Raw genomic sequence first — 23,664 nt, 5'->3', positions numbered from 1 at the left:
CATTTAACTCCGTTTTAGGATTTTTTTTCAAAATCGCTGAATTTACCGTTCAAATACTAAGTAGAGACGAGCGGTGACGTCATCAATGACGTCACCGCTGGCTTTTTTAGCATCAGCCATCTGCTGTGCTCTGACACCTTCAAAATACAGATGACCTTCTGAAGAAACCTTTTCATCAATGGACCACTCCTGTAAATCTGAGAGTTTACACAGACAGCCATCTGCTGGTCAACTATGGGATAGCAGTTATAAACAAATGCATCTGGTACAGTTACATCAGTGTGAGCAAAAACTTTTTCGCAAACCATTTTCTTCCCGTTTCTCGTTGTCGTATTCGGTAATTTCAAGAACTAGCATGGAGGGAAACGTGTAATACGTCATCATAAACTGCATATGTGACAGGTTAAAAAGTAGCTGATTTCGTATTTTGATTACAGGTAAAGCAAATCGCATAGTTACATTGGTTTACAAATGGTATACATCAGTGACGTGCGGTGAGGTTCATGGCTAGCATGGCACTGCGAGACTAATAAACTGCGAGACTAATAAACGCTAATCCAATTACAATTATGATTATTATTATTATTATTAGTGAAAGGATGTTCTATAAAGATTGGCACGTGACTATTTAACGGACATCATCATCATGGAGTCGAATTTGAACTGTGACATGCAAATTAATTCTCAATTCTTGTGTTGTTTTCATCAGGATCTTTCAGCAGACAAAGGCAAATTTTGGAAGTCATGTTCATGGGATGTATCAGAACGGTATCAGAGGTGAGTCTAGAAAATTCCGAATTATTACTGAACCAATTGTAATACAGTGATATCTTGGCTTACGAACGCTTTAGCTTACGAACCTTTCGCCTTACGAACGTTACATTCGCGAGAAGAGAATCTTGGAATACAAACTATTTTTTGGGAAACACACGGAGCGCCACGATAAGTGATGTGTCGTTCGCAAACGAGACGGATCTTTAAGCTCCGAAGAAGGAGCTGGAAATGGCAGCAGACTTTTTTTGTCCTCTATTCCCTGCCCGCAGTCTTTGGTTAAAGCCGCACGTGATTGGCCTTATTTATAGATTTATGGAAAATTCAGATTCAGAGAATATGCTTTCTTGTTACACATCCAGTTAAGAATATGATTCAAATAGTTCTGAAGAGGAAAGCATACATGTTTGCAATCGATTAAAGAATTATATGTGCCATTTTGAGGCAACATTGGGGGAAAATCTCTCACCCAAAAAAAAGAGCCACAAAATGGCGACCTCCAGTGGCCACCTCTGCTTCCACAGGCTGATAAATTCCTTATATGGAGCTTGGATGCCCTCTTCTGTCGACTTTTGGGTGCAACACAGTTCTCAGACCAAACATGTACATCAAAATACATTGATGTGATGGAAGGACTGCTACAATGTCTTTTTTCGGTCGGGGGGGCGATCCTTTCGTGACGTCACGTAAGGACTCGTCACCAACTCGAAAACAAGACTTCCTGAATATTCAGAGCGAGTCTTAAAACGTAAAATATAGCTATATGCGGTGGAATCTTATTAAAATACGCTCAGTAGAAGTCATTTGAAGCCATTTTACAAATTATGGACACAACTTGTCCGGAGACGTCGGTTCCCGGCGTCTCGGGAGGGGAAAGCAGTGCACCACTAACACTGTGTACAGTGAGAGTGGGGCGCTGCTGACTTCGACTCGACACGTCGTGAATCGGTGGACAGAGTACTTCGAAGACCTCCTCAACTCCACAAAATGTAAATCGGTCCAACACGAACCACTAACCGAAGCAGGCTTTACTTCGTTCCTCCAAACCAGACCACAACTTGTCCGGAGACGTCGATTGTCCTTTAAGAGCATGCGCAGAATAAAATGTTTATCGAGTACCCAAACCAATGATTGACACGGTTGTGCATCATTATTCTCTCGTATTTGCAATCGCTATGAAAAGCTACCATTTTAGTTACTGTTAAAACGCTAGGACTGCTGCCAGAATGACTAGCGCAACAGTAGTACGCCATACGTTATTTGAAATGATTACAAAAAAAAACATGTATAAATGGACAGGTATCTGCAAGATTTCCCCATTGTGGGACGAATAAAGGTTTTCTGATTCTGATTCTGAAGAGCCACATAGCACTTCTTTGCCCTTGCTAACATTCCATCATCCGCCTGAAGAGGTCACCAGTTCTTTGCAAACGTACTGAGACATGCTTCGGATCTCGGGGCGTGACCTCCAGCATATCAGATTTTGTTTCCTCCGTGCCAATGATGATGCACAATTTCCAAAAGGAACAAGCGAAGCCGCTTTGATTGAAAAAAAAACAAAAAAAACAATGTTGCCTGAGTTCACGGCTACAATGTTGCAAAAGGCCCGTTTTATACTGTACCAAGCATCTGTGCAAGGGACAGTTTCGGCCTCACCTCGAGCTAGACATGCGTAAAAATAGCGAGTCGGGAGAAACAGGAAGTAGAGAGCCACAGGAAGATGATTCCAAATCAGCAATATCAAGTCTTGCCTCGCTTTTACTATTGCGTGTTTATTACTATTAACCACTAATGGTGTTTAGCTCATGTCACATTTTGGAAAGTTGGGCTATAAATCCTTCAGGCCTAAAATGAGGCCAAAAATTATAATAATTTTCATATTTGCACGATGCAAGTTAGTGTTTTTTTCTGTGTGTGTTGTGATGATTTTTGCAGGAAACTGATAATTGAAATGATTCATTTTATGGATTTTTTTCTCATTTAAAAGTACAGTGATACCTCAGTTTACGAACCCCTTGGTTTACGATTTTTTCGGTTTACGAACGTTAAATTTATGAAAATTTTACCTTGGCATACTGTTAGAGATAGATATGACAGTCACACACTGTGGACAGAGACTCGGAACCAGAAAGATTGTCCCTACTGCCGGCAGGAAACGCAGTCATTCATGACATACTTCTGAATTCTGCAGCCCTCTGCCAAGCTATTTATTGAGAGTACATGCAGATTAAAAGGGATACATGAGTAAAACGTAGTTTTTTTTATTAGAATACCCACCTCTGGACGTCCTGAGCGCCAACATCTGTAAACAATAAAACATTGTCTTTTAATTGTCTTCCATGAACTGATAAATTTGTAACCTGGCTAATGAGATCCTTCCTATGAGGGAGTTCCAAGGCCAGATCTTCTAGATGAAAATAACAGTTTAAAGGACAACCGGAGACGTCGGTTGTCCTTCAACTACTGGAAAATTGAAAATCTCAGAATCTTTTGACTTCCCCCATTGGCGACCAAGTCACGACACGCGAAAAGACATCGACCGGCGTGGCTGAAAGGCTTGCCAGGTGGTGCAACGCTCTTGATGTTCGAGAGAGGGGCCACGCCCTCTTCCTTAAAACCGGCTGCACTTTTTTTCAAAGCGTGCAAAGAAGCACTCAGGAAAAGCAGAAGAGACGGACGGTTGCCCACCTTGCAGCTCGTCGTAAGGTCAGTGGAAGGGAGGGAACGGTGCATGTTGTCCATCTCTCTGGCTGCTTCTTAGAATGACTGACAGACGTGGGAAAAACGATGACTTTGGCCACTTCCTAACTGCAACGGCAAGTGATAAATGTGTTACTATAAATCTTTCACCACATCCTGTTGAGAATATCGAGACAAAGAACCTCTCGGGTCGTGACTTTTTTTTTTAAATCTTACCAAGAATGGTTTATACTAAGATGCTATATTTTTCTTAATAGGTGTTTGCAGATATTGAGCATTGTAATCTTGACCACTTGCACAATGAAAGATTTATTTGAACAAAAGTCAGGCTTTAAAGGACAACTGCGGACAAGTTGCGTCCATAATTTATAAAATCACTTCAAATGACTTCGACTGAGCGTATTTTACAAAGATTCCACCGCATATAGCTATATTTTACGTTTTTAAGACTCGCACTGAATATTCAGCAAGTCTTGTTTTTGAGTTGGTGACGAGTCCATACGTGACGTCACTAAAGGACCGCCCTTCACCGTAAAAAAGACACATTGTAGCAGTCCTTCCATCACGTCAATGTATTTTGCTGTACTTGTTTGGTCTGGGGACCTCGTGTTGCACCCAAAAGCCGCCAGAAGAGGGTGTCCAAGTGCCATATAAGGAATTTATGAGCCTGTGGAAACAGAGGTGGCCACAGGAGGTCGCCATTTTGTGCCTTTTTTTGGGTGAGAGATTTTCCCCCAATGTTGCCTCAAAATGGCACAAATAAATTCTTTAATCGATTGCAAACATGTATGCTTTCCTCTTCAGAACTATTTGAATCATATTCATCACTGGATGTGGAACAAGAAAGCATATTCTCTGAATCTGAAGCCATTGTTTTGATTCACTAGCAATGCAAGACAAAACAAACAACAAAAGTGACGTCGATTGTCGTTTAAAAATAAAAAAAGGGAATTAATGCTGACTTTGGATTTCAGAAAGGGACTCAAAAAGACAGCGCACAAGCTGGCATAATTGGAAGGTGCTCATGCTGAAAAGTATTTCTGCAAGTTTTTCCTGACGGTAGTGCGGTACACCCGCCTGACTTGTTTGCAATAAACATAGGACCGGTTCACACTCTTGTCACGGTAGTTGTTAACCTCCATCTGTGTGCCTTGCGGCTGACTGACGACCAGTTCAGGTTGTAATCAGGTGGGGGTGGGCGTGTCATACAGCTTGTAGGCCACTTAAAGGGCAACCGACGTCACTTTTTTGTTTTTTAACTGACATCAGAAAAACGTTTTATAGCATCTAAAATACCCAAAACACACAGTATGATATTTTTAGTCAAATGCAAAACACCAATAAAAATGACTTAAAGTGTCCAAAATCTGCAAAAAAAATTGAGCTGCCAATTGGGTATTTTCAGAAAGTCCCACCCCCAGTTTGTGACATCACGCCAAGACGTCTTGCATTGCTGGAGAATAAAAACAATGGCTTCAGATTCGGAGAAGATGCTTTCTTGTTACACATCCAGTGATGAATATGATTCAAATAGTTCTGAAGAGGAAAGCATACATGTTTGCAATCGATTATTCCGTGTCATTTTGAGGCAAACGGGCAGGGGGGGAATGTCTCACCCAAAAAGAGGCAAGAAAATGGCCACCGAGCTGTGAGGAATGAATAAGCCAGTTTCCACAGGCTGATAAATTCCTTCCATGGAGCTTGGACTCCCTCTGCTGGCGGCATTTGGGTGTAACACAAGGTTTAAAAAACAGTACAGCAAAATACATTGACGTGATGAAAAGACTACAATGCGTCTTTTTTACGGTCAGGAGGCGGTCCTTTTCTGACGTCACGTGAGGACTCGTCACCAACTCAAAAACAAGACTTCCTGAATGTTCAGCGTGAGTCTTAAAACGTAAAATATAGCTATATGCGGTGGAATCTTATGAAAATAAATATGTAAATAAGTCAAATGACTTATACGGGATAAGTCATTTGAAGCCATTTTACAAATTATGGACACAACTTGTCCGGAGATGTCGGTTGTCCTTTAAAATGTTTAAATTTAAAGGACAACCGACAGCATTTTTTTTGTTTCTTAACTGACTTCAGAAAAACGTTTTATAGCAAGTAAAATACCCAAAACACGCAGGCTGATATTTTTAGTCAAATGCAAAACACCAATAAAAATTGAGCAAACACTGGAGCGTGTGGCTGCCGCTGTTCACCCACACAAAAACTTCTCCTGTGACTGTAAAGTGACCTTGAGTTTTGAAAGGCACTTAGAAATGAAATGGATTATTATTACAGTAAAGTCTCGTTATATCGATATTCAAGGGAGTCCGAAAAAATATCGATATAACCGGGACTATCGATATATCCGAACCTGTTTGCATGTAATTTTCTCCGTGCGTGCATAGAAATAGTATCAATATAACCGGGACTATCGATATATCCGATATCGATATAACAAGACTTTACTGTATTATTATTATTATTATTATTATTATAAATCATGACTTACTTGTGCCAATATGACTAGCCTAAAATGACTTTTTTTGTCTGATGACAGAGAGTTTCTTTAGGTTTGTTTATTTCTGGCATGAGAGTGTTGCATAATCTGATTTTCTTTTCATATCATCTTTCTTTCTTTTCATATCATCTTTCAGTGTCTGAAATAACGTCTGCCCAGACGCCCGGGGCGTGCAACTTTTACATCGGGCATACAACTTCCAAAACGTCGTGGCCGACAACTTCTTTGTCCAAATGCTCAAGTCGCAGCTCAATTTTTTTGCAGATTTTGGAGACTTTGTCATTTTTATTGGTGTTTTGCATTTGACTAAAAATATCAGCCTGCATTTTTTTTGGGTATTTTAGATGCTGTCAAACGTTTTTCTGGTGTCAGTTAAAAAACAAAAAAAAGTGACGTCGGTTGTCCTTTAAGGCGGCAATGTCAAGAAAGATGTCAAAATTTCATTCGGACTGACCCAGTGAAGAGAAAATCACGCGCTATATCATCCATATAAAGTTTCAATTCAAATGTTTTTTCACACGTTTTTCCTGATTTTTTTTTCTCCTTTCAGGTGTGCAACCAAATGACAAAGATAAGACTCACCGCAATGCGAAAATGCCAAATCCTCACCTTCCTCTGCGTTTTCACGCTGTCGCTTCTCCACATGTGGTCCAAAGGATTACTCACCCGAGACTCCAGCCACCATAAGCAATTGACCATCCTTTTGTGGCACCAACCCTTCAGGACGGCGGCTCAAAGACTCCGTGACGCAAACGAGGACCACGACTGCAACGCCAACTGCAAGATTGTCATGCGAAGATCTTTGTTTCCCACGGCTGACGTGGTCGTGTTCCACAACCGGGAACTGGTCACAAGACAGGAGAAACTCCCTTTGGACCTTCCCAGGCCGCCGTCACAGAGGTGGGTTTGGTTGTCTATGGAGTCTCCTGTGAATAATGGAGACCTGAAGGGATTCGCAAATATTTTCAATTTGACGATGAACTACAGGAGGGACGCTGATATTTCCGTACCCTACGGAAGGCTGCTAGCTAAAAAGTCTCCTGGAGGAAATTTTACCACACAGAATAAGACCAGTTTTGCATGTTGGGTGGTCAGCAACTACGCGAGATCCTACAAAAGGACCAAAGTCTACAACGAACTCAAAGGCTTCATTCCTATCGATGTCTACGGACGCTGGTCAAAAAAACCCCTGCGCCGTGAAGAACTTCTACCCACCATTTCTAAATGCTACTTCTATTTAGCATTTGAGAACTCGCAGGCCAAAGATTACATCACCGAGAAGATGTGGAGGAACTCTTACCAGTCGGGGGCGGTTCCCGTCGTCCTGGGAGCTAGCCTGGAGGATTACCGAGCCGTGGCTCCGCCTCATTCCTTCATCCACGTTGATCAATTTGCGTCGATCCAAGAGCTGGCTGCGTATCTGAAGCAGGTGGCGGCCAACAAAACGCTCTACGGCGAGTACTTTGAGTGGAAGCGGGATTGGGAAGTGAAGACTCTTCAGAACTGGACTGAGCGATTGTGTCACATCTGCTCGATTTTTGACACTTTGCCTAAAAAGAAGGTTTACGCCAATTTGGCTGCGTGGGATTATGCCAGGGACGCAGCGTAAACAGATTTTCAGACAGAAAAAACAAAAATTAAAGGACAACCGACATCATTTTTTGGTTTCCTAACTGACATCAGATGGCATCTAAAATACCCAAAACGCGCAGGCTGATATTTTTAGTCAAATGCAAAACACCAATAAAAATGACTTAAAGTGTCCCAAAACTGCCAAAAAATGCACTCGGAAATGGCGAGATTCAGAAAGCCACGCCTCCTTGTTCGTGGCATCACGCCAGGATACTTCTTCACAAACTGCCTTGCTCCAGAATCAAAACAATGGCTTCAGAGAGTTTAGATTCAGAGAAGATGCTTTCTTGTTACTCATCTAGTTATGAATATGATTCAAATAGTTCTGAAGAGGAAAGCATACATGTTTGACATTGATTAAAGAAGTCCTTCCGTATCAATTCGAGCCGTCTGGATTCCAATATAGCACCCAGAAAATGCACAAGATGGCGCACAAGCTCCGTTGAAAATGGGCCAATTTGTCTGCTGGGAATTTGTGTCAACCAGTATCAAATATTAGTCTTGGTGCAACACACAACGATTCACCATCGCATTGTTTTTTCCTTCTAATTTCGACATCAACACCGATCAACACAAAGTTTTCAGACGAAAAAGAGTACCCAAAATGCATTGTGTGGGGGAATCGTCACCAACTGGAAAACAAGACTTCCTGAATATTCAGTGCACGTCTTAAAACGTAAAATATAGCAGCTATATGCGGTGTCATTTCAAGCGATTTTTCAAATTATGGACGCACTTGTCCAGAGGTGTCGGTTGTCCTTTAAGGGTCGTCAAAGGCGGACACTGTAGCTTTAGTTTGAGAATTAACCTACAAACCTCTTTTTCTAATATAAAAAAAAACAAGAAGACAGCTAAGAGCTAGACAGCTAATAGCTAGCATGCTAATGGATAGACGAGCCACAGAATATTGAGTTTTAGGACTACATAAACATCGAATTTGGCGTAGGACACATTAAATATCTTCTTTCATCAGAAAAAAAAAAAGTTAATTCCTAAGCTATATGGGCCACCTGGAGTTATCTGAGCTTGAAATGGGAGGACGGCTGTACAAAATACATAATGATTGATATAGCGCTTCAACAGCTGAGTGTCAGAAAGCGCTAACATGAACAAAAGGTAAATGCTGCCCCCTTTGTGGAAGGGAATTACATTGCCAGAAGTCTGACCAGCGCTTTATTGCCACCGCCCCCCTGCAAGAAAAACCCAAATAAATTCGGAAATGGCGCTCCAACTTCATGCTTTTCAATTCCCGAATGGCGGTGAATGAGTTAAACTAGCTAATCTGAAACACGACCTATTTTTTCCCCTCTCCTTTCAAACTTTGTTCAATACGCCGCCATCTAGCGAGCCAAAGTGGAATCACACCCAAAGAACACAATCAATGTCACACAAATATTTACTTGACGGTGAAACAATTTCAAAATAAAAAGACACAAAATAGGCGGGAGAAAAATTGACCGTGAATATAAATCAACGTGATGGAATCCTTTTGAGCGAGTTTGACTAAAAAATAAAATAAAAACAAATATTGATTTATCTTTTAAAAATCAGCATACGCTTCAAATCAGGTGCACAAGTTAAATTCCATTTTTAGATATCAGGTAGAAACAATCATAACATGTCAATATACGTTTGAAAATCGCCAATGACAGGACAGACTTTGACTTGAGATGAAATGTTTGAAAATGTGCAATAGAAGCAGCAAATTAGCAGCAAAATACTTTTTTTTGTGTGTTCAAAATCCTTAAAATATTGCATTCAATGTTTTTTGTATTACAGAGGATGAAATTCATATTTTTTTAAAAATAAATGATTTGGAAAAAAGTTGACAATTTTTGTATTATTTTTTTTGCAATGCACTGATATGTTTACTATCCCTCCCGCCAGCCCCAACTTATCTACAGTGATACCTTGGCTTACGAACTTAATTGGTTCCCAGACAGGGTGTAAGGCAAAAAGTGTGTATCCCAAAAATTAGTTTCCCATAGGAAACCATTAAAATGAGAATAATCCGTTCCCAGGTCCCCATAAAACATAATTTTCTACTTTTCTAATCCTTAAAACTACACAAAATATACCTTATTTTATGTATAATAAATGTGCTATGGTATTATAATTAAAGAAATAAACTGTACTGTATGATAAAGTGGTTTTATTTACCTTTGTGATGGTCGTTGATGGAATGGGGTGGCCGGTTTCACCAGCATTAAACACTTGATGAGGAATGTAACCTTTCACCATTTTGAGGAATGATCCCTTGTAGGTGCTTTCTCTGCGATAATTTTATCTAGTTCCTCATCAATTGTGTTCTGTTTAGCTGGGTTGATAGCTTTTTGTATCAAGTATACAGATGGCTTGTGCGGGTTATTTGTGGAGCTTGATTGATGGGATATTTTAATCCATTTTCTTGTTAGGAGAACGGACTTGTTTGCGAACGACACATCACTCATTGTGGCAGCTCTGTGTGTATCCCGAAAAATAGTTTGTATGCCGAGGTAAAATTTTCATGCATTTAACATTCGTAAACTGAATAGTTTGTAAGCCAAGGGGTTCGTAAACCGAGGTATCACTGTAATTTGCATCAACACCATCCAAAGAGTAGCACGACTTTCATTTACTGTCAAACGAATTTTGAACTCCAAAAAAAAATTTTTTTTAATGTATCCACAACCCTCTCACCCAAAAAAAAACTAAAAGCTGCCTTGCATCAAATGCACTTTGGTAATCCGGCCTACTGAATAACTTAACATGCATTCCCAAAACACTCCGAAATTGTTGGCGTGGGAGTGATCAGTCATACACACACAGCTACAGCGATGGGGGGGTGGAAAAGAAAAAAAAAAAAACTGTCTCACAATCCTGAAGAGGTCGATCAGATTTTGGACAGAATGCTTCACCCCGTAACGCCGCAACTTTCTATCCAGTCAGGTGACCGAGCAGTCCGGGGTGCAGCGCTTGCTTCAGGACGTCGGGGCGGTGAAGCGTCGGCATGTAAAGCGTCGGCGCGGGGGCTCCCGGGTAGCTGGACGGCGGCGGATAACCCTGGCCGGGAATGGGGGAGGTGGCCATGTTGAGGGGCGAGGCGCTCTGCTCGTACAACTGCCCGTCAGTTTCTTCGTCCAGGGGTAGAGCCAGGCGCTTGCCTTTTTGTCTCCGGTTACAGAACCACACTCGGACCACCTGGCGGGCGACAACGGCGGATTAAGAACCAAGCCATCAAATCTGGATTATGACCCCCAAAAGGTCAAATGGAACAAATCAGATTTTTAACTCAGTTTGACTGACACCCCTGCGCAACCCAGTCGTAACTCAAATAGATAGAAAGCTAGCCAGTTCACTAATAGATATCTGCTGGATAGCCAGCCAGCCAGATAGCTAGCTTATTATACTTAAAATAAGGTATTTTTTGTGTAGTTTTAAGGTTTAGAAAATAAGAAAGTAGAAAATTATGTTTCTGGGGACCTGGGAACGGATCATTCTGATTTTAATGCTTTTCTATGTGAAATTATTTTTTGGGACACACACTTCGCCAACGGTGGATTAAGAACCAAGCCATCAAATCTGGACTATGAGGTGACAAAGGAAAATGGATCAAACCAGATTTTTAACTCAGTTTGACTGACAGCCCTGCACAACCCAGTCGTAACTCAAATAGATAGAAAGCTAGCTAGTTCGTTAATAGATAGCCAGCCATTCAGATAGCTTATTATACTTAAAATAAGGTATATTTTGTGTAGTTCTAAGGCTTAGAAAATAAAATAGAAAATTATGTTTTATGGGGACCCGGGAACGGATCATTCTCATTTTAATGCTTTCCTATGGGAAATTAATTTTTGGGACACACACTTTTCACCAACGGCGGATTAAGAACCAAGCCATCAAATCTGGACTATGAGGTGACAAAGGAAAATGGAACAAACCAGATTTTTAACTCAGTTTGACTGACAGCCCTGCACAACCCAGTCGTAACTCAAATAGATAGAAAGCTAGCTAGTTCGCTAATAGATAGCCAGCCAGCCAGATAGCTTATTATAATTAAAATGAGGTATTTTTTGTGTAGTTTTAAGGCTTAGAAAATAAGTAATAAATTATGTTTTTATTCGGACCCGGGAACGGATCATTCTCATTTTAATGCTTTCCTATGGGAAATTAATTTTTGGGACACACACTTTTCACCAACGGCGGATTAAGAACCAAGCCATCAAATCAGGACTATGAGGTGACAAAGGAAAATGGAACAAACCAGATTTTTAACTCAGTTTGACTGACACCCCTGCGCAACCCAGTCGTAACTCAAATAGATAGAAAGCTAGCTAGTTCGCTAATAGATAGCCAGCCATCCAGATAGCTTATTATACTTAAAATAAGGTATATTTTGTGTAGTTCTAAAGCTTAGAAAATAAAATAGAAAATTATATTTTATGGGGACCCGGGAACGGATCATTCTCATTTTAATGCTTTCCTATGGGAAATTAATTTTTGGGACACACACTTTTCACCAACGGCGGATTAAGAACCAAGCCATCAAATCTGGACTATGAGGTGACAAAGGAAAATGGAACAAACCAGATTTTTAACTCAGTTTGACTGACAGCCCTGCACAACCCAGTCGTAACTCAAATAGATAGAAAGCTAGCTAGTTCGCTAATAGATAGCCAGCCAGCCAGATAGCTTATTATAATTAAAATGAGGTATTTTTTGTGTAGTTTTAAGGCTTAGAAAATAAGTAATAAATTATGTTTTTATTCGGACCCGGGAACGGATCATTCTCATTTTAATGCTTTCCTATGGGAAATTAATTTTTGGGACACACACTTTTCACCAACGGCGGATTAAGAACCAAGCCATCAAATCAGGACTATGAGGTGACAAAGGAAAATGGAACAAACCAGATTTTTAACTCAGTTTGACTGACACCCCTGCGCAACCCAGTCGTAACTCAAATAGATAGAAAGCTAGCTAGTTCGCTAATAGATAGCCAGCCATCCAGATAGCTTATTATACTTAAAATAAGGTATATTTTGTGTAGTTCTAAAGCTTAGAAAATAAAATAGAAAATTATATTTTATGGGGACCCGGGAACGGATCATTCTCATTTTAATGCTTTCCTATGGGAAATTAATTTTTGGGACACACACTTTTCACCAACGGCGGATTAAGAACCAAGCCATCAAATCTGGACTATGAGGTGACAAAGGAAAATGGAACAAACCAGATTTTTAACTCAGTTTGACTGACAGCCCTGCACAACCCAGTCGTAACTCAAATAGATAGAAAGCTAGCTAGTTCGCTAATAGATAGCCAGCCAGCCAGATAGCTTATTATAATTAAAATGAGGTATTTTTTGTGTAGTTTTAAGGCTTAGAAAATAAGTAATAAATTATGTTTTTATTCGGACCCGGGAACGGATCATTCTCATTTTAATGCTTTCCTATGGGAAATTAATTTTTGGGACACACACTTTTCACCAACGGCGGATTAAGAACCAAGCCATCAAATCAGGACTATGAGGTGACAAAGGAAAATGGAACAAACCAGATTTTTAACTCAGTTTGACTGACACCCCTGCGCAACCCAGTCGTAACTCAAATAGATAGAAAGCTAGCTAGTTCGCTAATAGATAGCCAGCCATCCAGATAGCTTATTATACTTAAAATAAGGTATATTTTGTGTAGTTCTAAAGCTTAGAAAATAAAATAGAAAATTATATTTTATGGGGACCCGGGAACGGATCATTCTCATTTTAATGCTTTCCTATGGGAAATTAATTTTTGGGACACACACTTTTCACCAACGGCGGATTAAGAACCAAGCCATCAAATCTGGACTATGAGGTGACAAAGGAAAATGGATCAAACCAGATTTTTAACTCAGTTTGACTGACACCCCTGCACAACCCAGTCGTAACTCAAATAGATAGAAAGCTAGCTAGTTCGTTAATAGATAGCCAGCCATTCAGATAGCTTATGATACTTTAAATAAGGTATATTTTGTGTAGTTCTAAGGCTTAGAAAATAAAATAGAAAATTATGTTTTTGGGGACCCGGGAACGGATCATTCTCATTTTAATGCTTTCCTATGTGAAATTAATATTTGGGATACACACTTTTCGCCTTACACACTCTGTCTGGGAACCAATTAAGTTCGTAAGCCAAGGTATCACTGTAGTGAAAAAAAAATATTTTTTTTGCTATGCTGGATGAAATCAAGTAATTCAGATTCACCCCCCCCCCCTCATGCAAGTCAGAACCAGCTTCAGTTTCACAGAATGACTCAATCCACCAAAACATTCCAGACTCGTCATTTGCATGTGAAGGAAGAACAAGAAGGAAACACGCAGCCCAACACCCCCCCCCCACCAAAAAAAGGGAACCTACACCCATGTTTAAGCCCGTTTACAAAAAACAAATCGTCGTCGGAAATTGCAAAGTAACCACTAAAGCGCTATAGGTGGAACCGTCAATCATTGACCCCCGACATGTGTGACCCCCCCCCACAGACCCCCAAATAAAGACAATTTGTGCTGTATGCTGAGAAAGCGTTTTGCATAACGGACGACTTGTTCACCTCACTGAAGACAAAAGGCTGAGAATTTTATCTGCCGGAGGGGGAAAATGAACGGCCCATCAACTGTAGGGAGGCACTTTGTCCTTGCGAAAGAAACCCCCCACTCAAAAAAAAGGGGGGGGTGCAAGGGCGTGAGGTCTTTTTTTTTTAAATAATACAAAAAAATAATCACATTTTGTCCTGATTGATATTGAGGAGTTTGATAGAAACGTGGATGCACTAAAAAAATGTAAATGCACCACATTCAGTGTCAGTAATTTTTAGTCTTGATAAATAATAAAAATAATAATAATAAATAATAATAAATAATAATAATAATAAATTTCAGCGCCTTTCAAAACTCTCAAGGTCAATTTACAGTCACAAGATCAGTTTTTCTGCGGGTGAGCAGCGGCAGCCACACGCGCCAGCGTTCACTCAACCCGGAAGTAAGTCAAATAGATGGAAAGCTAGCTAGCTAGCTAGCCAATCGTTAGCCAACAGATACCTAGCCAGATAGCCACCCAAATAGATAGCCAGCTAGATAGATGACTAGATACATAGATAGCTAGATAGCTAACAGCTAGCAAAATGATGATAATAATCAATAGCTTGAGCTGGAACAAAGCGCTAACATGGGGGAAGAAAAAGGAAGAAAAAACATTGAGTTGCTTCCGGGTTGAGTGAAGGCTGGCGCCTGTGGCTGCTGCTGCTCACACACAGAAAAACCTATCCGGTGAATGTAAAGTGACCTTGAGAGTTTTGAAAGGCGCTTAGAAATAAAATGTATTATTATTTTTATAATTAAAACTGATTGTTGATGAACATTTGAGAGCTAGCGAGATAGCTATATAGCCAATAGATAGCTAGCCACATAGCTATATAGAATGAATTGTATCATTATTATTACTATCAACCACAGAAAAACTGATCCTGTGACTATAAAGTGACCTTGAGTTTTGAAAGGCGCTTATAAAATGTATTACTATGACTATAATTTTTATTATTATTATTTATATTTGTATTATTATTATTTACAGTCACAGGATAAGTTAAATAGCTAGCTAGCGAGATAGCTATATAGCTAAAAGATAGCTAGCCACATAGCTATATAGAATGAATTGTATCATTATTATTACTATTAACCACAGAAAAACTGATCCTGTGACTATAAAGTGACCTTGAGTTCTGAAAGGCGCTTATAAAATGTATTACTATGACTATAATTTTTGTTATTATTATTTATATTTTTATTATTATTATTTACAGTCACAGGATAAGTTAAATAGCTAGCTAGCGAGATAGCTATATAGCTAAAAGATAGCTAGCCACATAGCTATATAGAATGAATTGTATCATTATTATTACTATTAACCACAGAAAAACTGATCCTGTGACTATAAAGTGACCTTGAGTTATGAAAGGCGCTTATAAAATGTATTACTATGACTATAATTTTTATTATTACTATGACTATTATTTTCATTATTATTATTATTTATATTTTTATTATTATTATTTACAGTCACAGGATAAGTTAAATAGCTAGCTAGCGAGATAGCTATATAGCTAAAAGATAGCTAGCCACATAGCTATATAGCTAATAGAATGATGAATGAAATGTAGCATTATTATTACTGTATCTATTCGCTAGCTAGCGAGCTTGCTATCTATTTGAGTTACTTCCGGCTTGAGTGAACGCTGGCTGCCGCTCCTCAAAACTGATCCTGTGACTGTAAAGTGACCTTGAGAGTTTTGAAAGGTGCTTATAAATAAAATGTATTATTATTAATTGGGGCGGGGGCTGGGTTGGTCATTTTTAAAATGATAATAGGGAAAAAATGACTTACATCTCTCTCCAGGCCCAAATCATCCGAGATGTGCGTGATCTCTTGAGTGTTTGGTTTCGGACACTTGACAAAATAAGCCTCCAAAGCAGAGCGAACGGCTCCCTCCAAACTGGTCCTCCTCTTCCTTTTGCGGGTGTCCACAAACACCCGCTCGATCTTGTACATCTGCATAAGCACATCAACACTTTGCCGTCAACCGCTGCACCTAAAAGGCCCCTTCGGGCGGGACAAGGTCAAGGTTCAGAAGACACGGCAGGGGGTGGGGTGACAATGGCCATAGGTGGTGGTGGTGGTGGGGGTCCCATTGAGGCACTCTCAGTGGGACGCCGGGCCCACGGTGAAAAACCCCCCGCCGTCGGATGCGTTCGTCTGTTGTCGTGTAAAGCAGACGGCAGATGTGGAGAGCGAGGACTTACATCCTGGGGATTTTCCGACGTTTCGGCCTCGTTCAGCCATCTTTGGAGGAGGGGCTTCAGCTTGCACATGTTCTTGAAGCTCAACTGGAGGGCTTCGAAGCGGCAAATGGTTGTCTGGCTAAACATCTTACCTGGGGATGTATCACCACACCCACACAAAAACGACACAAAAAAATGTCAGTGTACAAGCAAATGGGATGAATCAGCATTTTTTTTCCCTCTTTTCTTGATTTTCCGTAAGCTTGAATAGATCCATTATCTATTATTTTTTTCTTACCCGTATAATTGTATTTTATTTATTGCATTCTATTTGTGATTGGATTTTATTTATTATAGTACCTATGCTTGTCTGTGACTGTAAAGTGTCCTTGAGAGCTTTGAAAGGCGCTTAATATATTATTACAATTATTTTTTTTATTAGTTTATTTTTATTATTATTAGTTAATTATTATTATTTTTAGTTATTATATTTATTAAGTATTATTAATTATTATTATTTGTATTATTTTATTATTATCATCATTATTGTTTTATGATTATTATTATCATTATTTCTGAGCTCTGCAACATTTTTATGTTGGCCACATGTATAAGGCGAAACAATAATAATAATAATAATTTTCATTTATAATCGCCTTTCAAAACTCTCAAGGTCATTTTACAGTCACAGGTTCAGTTTTTTTCTGTGGGTGAGCAGCGACAGACACACGCATCAGCATTCACTTAACCGAGAAGTACCTCAAATAGATAGAAAGCTAGCTAGCAAGACAGCTAATTGATAGCTGATAGCTAGCTAGATAGATAGAGTACATTATAATAATAATACATTTCATTTCTAAGCCAGATGGCTAGCGAGATAGCTAGTGAGATGGCTAGCAAGATGGCTAGCAAGATGACCAGAATTAGGGTTGTGATAGAAGACTGTACAAGAGCTAAAAAGGGAATGACCTGAAACTCATCCCATTTATGAACACAAATATGAATAATTTGTTAAAATGACATTTTGTATAACATGTAACCGACCATGACACGTTAAAACAACTTTTTACTAACCGGGTTAAGTGAAAGCTGGCGAGTATGGCTGCCGCTACTCACCCGCAGAAGAAAAAAATATCCTGTAAAGTGTCCTTGAGAGTTTTAAAAGGCGCTTATAAATACAACGTATTATTGTTATTATTTATTTAAAAAAAAACCAACCAAATAATTAGCAAACTGATAGTTAGCTTAAGTTCAGTATCATCTTCTACCACCTGGACGCCCAGTGGCACAATGTTACCCCTTGTAGGTCAGTCTTGGTACTACAGTTCATGATGTGTCATCACAGGGGGAAGATGTTTAAAAACCTTACCTAAACACAGAAAGGCTAATTTTAATGATTTTTTTTTTTTTAAATATGGAATTATAGTGTTTGAATGCGTAGACAGACTTACCGTACAGGTTTCCCAACGCAAGGCCCACATCAGCTTGAGTGAAACCCAAAGTGATGCGTTTGTGTTTCAATTCTTTGGCAAACTGCTCCAATTCTTCAGTGGAAAGGTTTTCCTAAAGCAAATGGTTGAACCATTCGTGAACTTGGCTGGAATACGTTTATTTAATAGTTCGTTTCAAAATGGAAGCAACCGCTTACCTCTTCTGAATCACTGCAACCACCGCTGGACGAGCCGCTGCTCCTCGTTGACGAGGCCGGGTTTTGGCCTTGAGGCCCCGGGGCACCTTGTCCGGGAGTGACGCCGAAGAAGGCGTTCGCCGGCACGCCGTTACTGGGCGGCGACGGCGACATGGACGGCGACGACGTAGAAGACGTCGACGGATTCTGGTTGCTGCTTCCTCCGCTGCTGGGCGGCGTGAGGTGGCTGATACCGGGCCAGAAAGACGGGATCCAGGGACTCGAGTAAAGGACTCCTTGGGGCATGGCGGCGGACGCCGGCGGATACTGCTGGACTTTCACTTCGCTCGAGTAGTCGTCCCCGGCGTCTTTCTCCGTCTTGATATCCGAGAGCTTAATTTGCTCCCGGGTTTCGCCTATGGTGGGGCTCAGGTTGGTGGGCTGCGCGGCCGCGGTTACACCGGGTACCTGTCCGGTGTACTCGGGCGCGGCAAACGGATACCAATGCTTGGGCTGGACGAAATCTCCGACCTGGAGCTCGGAGGTCCGGTAGTCGCCGGTAGCCACCGACGGGAAGGGGAAGAAGCTCTGCGTGGGGGCCGACGGTAGGCCCCCATAGGGCGGTTGTTTGTAGAGCATACCCGATTCTGGCAGGGGAAGCTGGTGAAAAGACGGACCCCCGAGGCCCTCTTGACCCAAAATCTGCGTGCATGGCCGGCTGAAGTCGTATGGGCGGGTTTGACACTCTGAGTTTGGGCTGTGGGGTCTTTCAGACATCTTGGTATTTTAACTCACCGTAATGGACGACGCCAATTTAAAAAAAAAAAACTTAGTTAAAACAAAAGTCCATGGGAGTTGGGGGACAACCGGGTCAGCATAACCACCGAAACTAGGAGACGAACTATTCCATGAAGGCCGGGTCGCGGGGGTACCAGCTCCGGTCTCGGTCTGGGGGGGATTGAATGTGAGTTGGGGGCTCGTCTGCATACGTTTTGGCAGCGGTGGAGATCCTTGGCCTCGTCGCTCATTGGCTATCGTGCACAATTACGCACAGCTGAAGGTGAATTTGTCAATGAACTTGGTAGCACACACCCCCCACCCACGACCCACCCGTGGGTGGGGTCTCATTTAAGAAACAACTGTAAAAAAAAATTAGAGTTGTTCTTTTTTTGGGGGCGGGTTGATTAAAACGCATCTACAATGCTAAGCATATGTCACACATGCATTCTAATGATTGCTTAGCCTTGGACGATTGAGCATTTTGCGAGATGTGGCTTTGATATTAAAATGTATGCCGTTAGGCTTTTGTTCATCAAGTTTAATAAAATAAACGGCTTTTGTTATTTTGAATTAATTGTATGGATTTTCTCCTTTACTTTTTTCTTTTAAAATGGGATTATCAGTAATAATAATAATAATAATAACAATACATTACATTTTAAGCACCTTTCAAAGTTCTCAAGTACACTTTACAGTCACAGACAAGCATAGGTACCATAATAAACCAAATACAATCACAAATAATTTTATTTTATTTATTGCATTAATAAAATAAAATTATAAATAGAAACAAGAGAGAATGTGAACACAGATAAAGTCATTTCTAAATGCATTAATATTTATTTTTTGCCACGTTAATTATTGTTAATTATATTATTGTTAATTATATACTCCGTTTGAGCACATTTTATTTTTTTAAATGAATTTATCTGTGTTCAGATTATCACGCTGAGCGTAAATTGTTTAAGCTAACAATACTATAATAAATAAAATACAATCACAAAATAGAATACAATAAACGTTGGAATGTTGGGAGAAAGTGAGTTTATGTTACTAAACAAACTCATTATTTATCTAGCTCGTTACCTGGCTATCTATTAGCTATATAGATATCTAGCTGGTTAGCTGGCTAACTATTACCAATGTAGCTATCCAGGTGGTTAGCTGGCTGTCTATTAGCGATTTAGCTATCTAGCTCGTTACCTGGCTATCTATTAGCTATATAGATATCTAGCTGGTTAGCTGGCTAACTATTACCAATGTAGCTATCCAGCTGGTTAGCTGGCTGTCTATTAGCGATTTAGCTATCTAGCTCGTTACCTGGCTATCTATTAGCTATATAGATATCTAGCTGGTTAGCTGGCTAACTATTACCAATGTAGCTATCCAGCTGGTTAGCTGGCTGTCTATTAGCGATTTAGCTATCTAGCTAGTTACCTGGCTATCTATTAGTGATATAGCTATCTAGCTGGCAATCTATTAGCGATATAGCTATCTAGCTGGTTAGCTGACAATCTATTAGCTAGCTAGCTAGCCTTCTATCTATTTAAGTACTTCCGGGTTGAGTAAACGCCGGCGCGCGTGGCTGCCACTGCTCGCCCACAGAAAAACTTATCCTGTGACTGTAAAGTGACCTTGAGAGTTATGAAAGGCGCTGTATAATAATGTATTATTATTATTATTATACACAATATAGCAACATTATTTGGTAAAATTAAAGAATAAAGGCTTGGGTTCAGCGATTAAAAATATATACAGTAAAGTCTCGTTATATCGATATCGGATATATCGATAGTCCCGGTTATATCGATACTATTTCTATGCACGCACTGAGAAAATTACATGCAAACAGGGTCGGATATATCGATAGTCCCGGTTATATCGATATTTTTTCGGACTCCCTTGAATATCGATATAACGAGACTTTACTGTATTAGTAACGGCATTATTGTCGTTTGCTACCAGCAGTTGAGACAAACTGGATTTGAGCCAAAATGGTCGTTGTAAAATCGGTTTACAATTGTATTCTGTATTGTATTCTGTATAAAACTTGTTTTACACCGGACATTATTTGAAATTATATTAAAAAAAACGTATACAATACGATGGAAACGTATACATTGACAGGTATGCAACACGTAAACATGATGTTTGTAGTAGGAGTAAACTTTTTTATATAGCATATTTCAATATTTTTTGATGGAGTTGATTATATATTCATTAGTAGTTTGTCAAAGTATCATAAACTAAAATGTTAGTCATTTTTTTCACAACAAGCCAAAAATATTGCCTTTTTGTTCATTACATCACCGTAAATTGTGTGCTTTTTTTACGGACAAACTTTACGTGTTTCTTTTCCACACTCTTATAATGCAACAGGGGTATTCTGGTGATCTTCTCGATCGAGTTAGAAGGTGGTCGCAGAGACCCCCCTCACCCTCTCCTCCTCCACTTCTCGGCATAGCGTCGTTGGCCGCAGATTGCGGCAGGAAGACGCGCCGCGGGGAAGGAGCAGAGACGAGGGGGGTGCCATTGTACCAGCCCGGCCCCGGGGGCACCCTGTGGATTGCAGATCCCGAGTTGCGATGGTCGGCCATTAGCTCCTTTTCACATTGAAACAATACGTCTCGGCCCTTTGATTTCGCCCCACACCCAGCGTCAAACATACTCACCCCACTCGTATGAAACAAACACCAGGCTGCAGTTTCAGCCTGCAAATCTCGTGCGTCCCAGGTGAAAGTTGGGGGGAAACCACTGCTTGCTACATGACATGCTACACCCACTTCTATGCTATCGATCTATCAAGCTAGCTGGCGAGCTAAGCTCGGAGGGTATATAGCCAGCTAGCTAGCTATATTTTAATTTGATTTAGTGATATAAGTCAAAGTCACCTTTATTGTCACTATGAACACAGATGAAATTAATGTCATAATATTATTGTCTTAAAAGGATAATACTGTGGAGATGCTAATGTTAGTTAGCTCGTCGGTGGTGTTTTACATTGTGCTTTAGCATTAAGATGGCGGGTTGAAGTTAAACTGGTGTTAAATTCATTGTTAGGTGTTCAGAAAGTTCTTGGGCCCTTATATTGTTATTAATATTCTACTTCTTTCTTTCCTTTCCTATCATAACTTTGCTGCTCTGTTACTTCTGGGTTGAGTGAACGCTGGCACGAATGGCTGCCGCTGCTCACTTGCACACAAAAAAAACCCCATGACAGTAAAGTGGCCTTGAGAGTTTTGAAAGCCGCTGAGAAATTAAATGTATTATTATTATTATTATTATTATTATTATTATTATTATTATTATTATTATTATTTGTTTACCTAGCTAGCTATGATAGGCGGCGATATCCCACCTAGTTTAGCTCACTAGGCGGGTAAGTATATAGCTCGCTAGCTCGTTAGCTATATGCTTACCAAGCTAGCTATGATAGGTGGGTATATAGCTAACGAGCTAGCTAGCTATATACTTTCTGTATTGATTGTTTCTTTATTGATTCTTTCTTGTTTCTTTATTGATTATTCATTATGATTATAAATGAAATGTATAATAATAATAATAATAATAATAATAATAATAATTATTATTATTATTATTAACCAATTAGCGAATTAAGCAAGTTGGGTATATAGCCAGCTAGCTATAAGTTTTTCTGTGGGTGAGCAGCGGCAGCCACACGCGCATTCACACAAAAAATAGATAGCTAGCTAGCTAATAGATAGTTAGCTAGCTAGCTAGATAGCTAACATGTTTCCTGACTCAAATAGCTAGCGGCAGCCACACGCGCCAGCGTTCACTCAACCCGGAATAACTCAAAATGATAGAAAGCTAGCTATCTAGCTAATAGATAGCTAGACAGCTAATAGCTAGCTAGCGAGCTAGCTAGATAGATAATATATTTTCCTGACTCAAATAGCTAGCGGCAGCCACACGCGCCAGCGTTCACTCAACCCGGAATAACTCAAAAAGCTAGAAAGTTAGCTAGCTAGCTAACAGATAGCTATATAGCTAATAGATAGCAAGCTAGCTAGATTTGTTACATTTATGAGCACTTATCCTTTGCCGAGACCGATCACAATACATTTTAAGATGGGCAGGTTTTGTGTTCAATGGACCGTGTCACACTGGAAGTTCCACTACTACTATTTTCTCCCACATTTCAATAAAATGCATGCTAAATTAACGGCAATTGGATGTCAAGCAGTTCAGGGTGTCCTCTGCCTTCTGTGTGGAGACAGTTGTGATGGGCTCCAGGACACTGTGACATTCATGAGATTAAAGCGGGGTCAGATAATGACTAGATGAAAGATTAAAACAAAATTAAAGATGACTTGGTGAATGACTGCAAAATGGTGGCATTTTCAAAATTTTTCTACATCAAAATAGAGTTGACATAATTCAAAGCCTTAACTTTACATGCCACTTTGTATGGCCATTCAGAGCGACAACAGGAGACTCGACTCAATAGCTTAAGAAGACATCAAACCCGAGTACGCCGCCATTGTCCTGCGATGGTCCATGGACTTGGCTGACTGATTGTCATGCAAAAGACGAGAAGCCATCAAGAAAGCACACAACACTCTCGCGGTGCTCCAAATAAATTGAGGGGGGGGGATGTGTATGTGTGTGTGTGTGTCTTTGTATGACTAGTCTTGTGAGGACCACTAACATTTTATAGCATACGTAGTGAGGACATTTTTGACAAGTGAGGACCATTTTGGCCGGTCCTCACAAGTTTTTCATTCTAAAGGCTTCTAGAGGGTCGATATATGCATCTGGTAAAGTTTCAGAAAGGTCCTCACAAATTCACCCAAAATGATTTTTTTGGTGTGTATTTTTATTTCA

General features: G+C 40.1%; 2 protein-coding genes across 2 annotated transcripts; one reads left to right on the top strand and one right to left on the bottom strand.

The window, feature by feature from the left end:
* Positions 1 to 3,133: 3,133 nt before the first annotated feature.
* fut7 (fucosyltransferase 7 (alpha (1,3) fucosyltransferase)) lies at positions 3,134 to 8,843 on the top strand. Its single transcript, XM_089019876.1, has 2 exons — positions 3,134 to 3,587; positions 6,537 to 8,843. Exons 1-2 carry the CDS (start codon positions 3,534 to 3,536, stop codon positions 7,593 to 7,595), a joined length of 1,113 nt encoding a protein of 370 aa, XP_088876002.1. The 5' UTR covers positions 3,134 to 3,533; the 3' UTR covers positions 7,596 to 8,843.
* A 153-nt stretch (positions 8,844 to 8,996) lies between these two features.
* On the bottom strand, positions 8,997 to 22,105 carry pou5f3 (POU domain, class 5, transcription factor 3). Its single transcript, XM_089019875.1, has 5 exons — positions 18,058 to 22,105; positions 17,861 to 17,972; positions 16,431 to 16,561; positions 16,015 to 16,179; positions 8,997 to 10,798 (listed from the first exon to the last, which is right to left on the bottom strand). Exons 1-5 carry the CDS (start codon positions 18,811 to 18,813, stop codon positions 10,535 to 10,537), a joined length of 1,428 nt encoding a protein of 475 aa, XP_088876001.1. The 5' UTR covers positions 18,814 to 22,105; the 3' UTR covers positions 8,997 to 10,534.
* Positions 22,106 to 23,664: the final 1,559 nt, after the last annotated feature.

This window comes from Hippocampus bargibanti, linkage group LG18 (assembly GCF_051943395.1).
Source record: "Hippocampus bargibanti isolate YZ-2025 linkage group LG18, ASM5194339v1, whole genome shotgun sequence".
Taxonomy (NCBI): Eukaryota; Metazoa; Chordata; class Actinopteri; order Syngnathiformes; family Syngnathidae; genus Hippocampus; species Hippocampus bargibanti.
The sequence above is the reverse complement of the archived record's forward strand: the minus strand, read 5'-3'. Positions and strand labels throughout refer to the sequence as shown.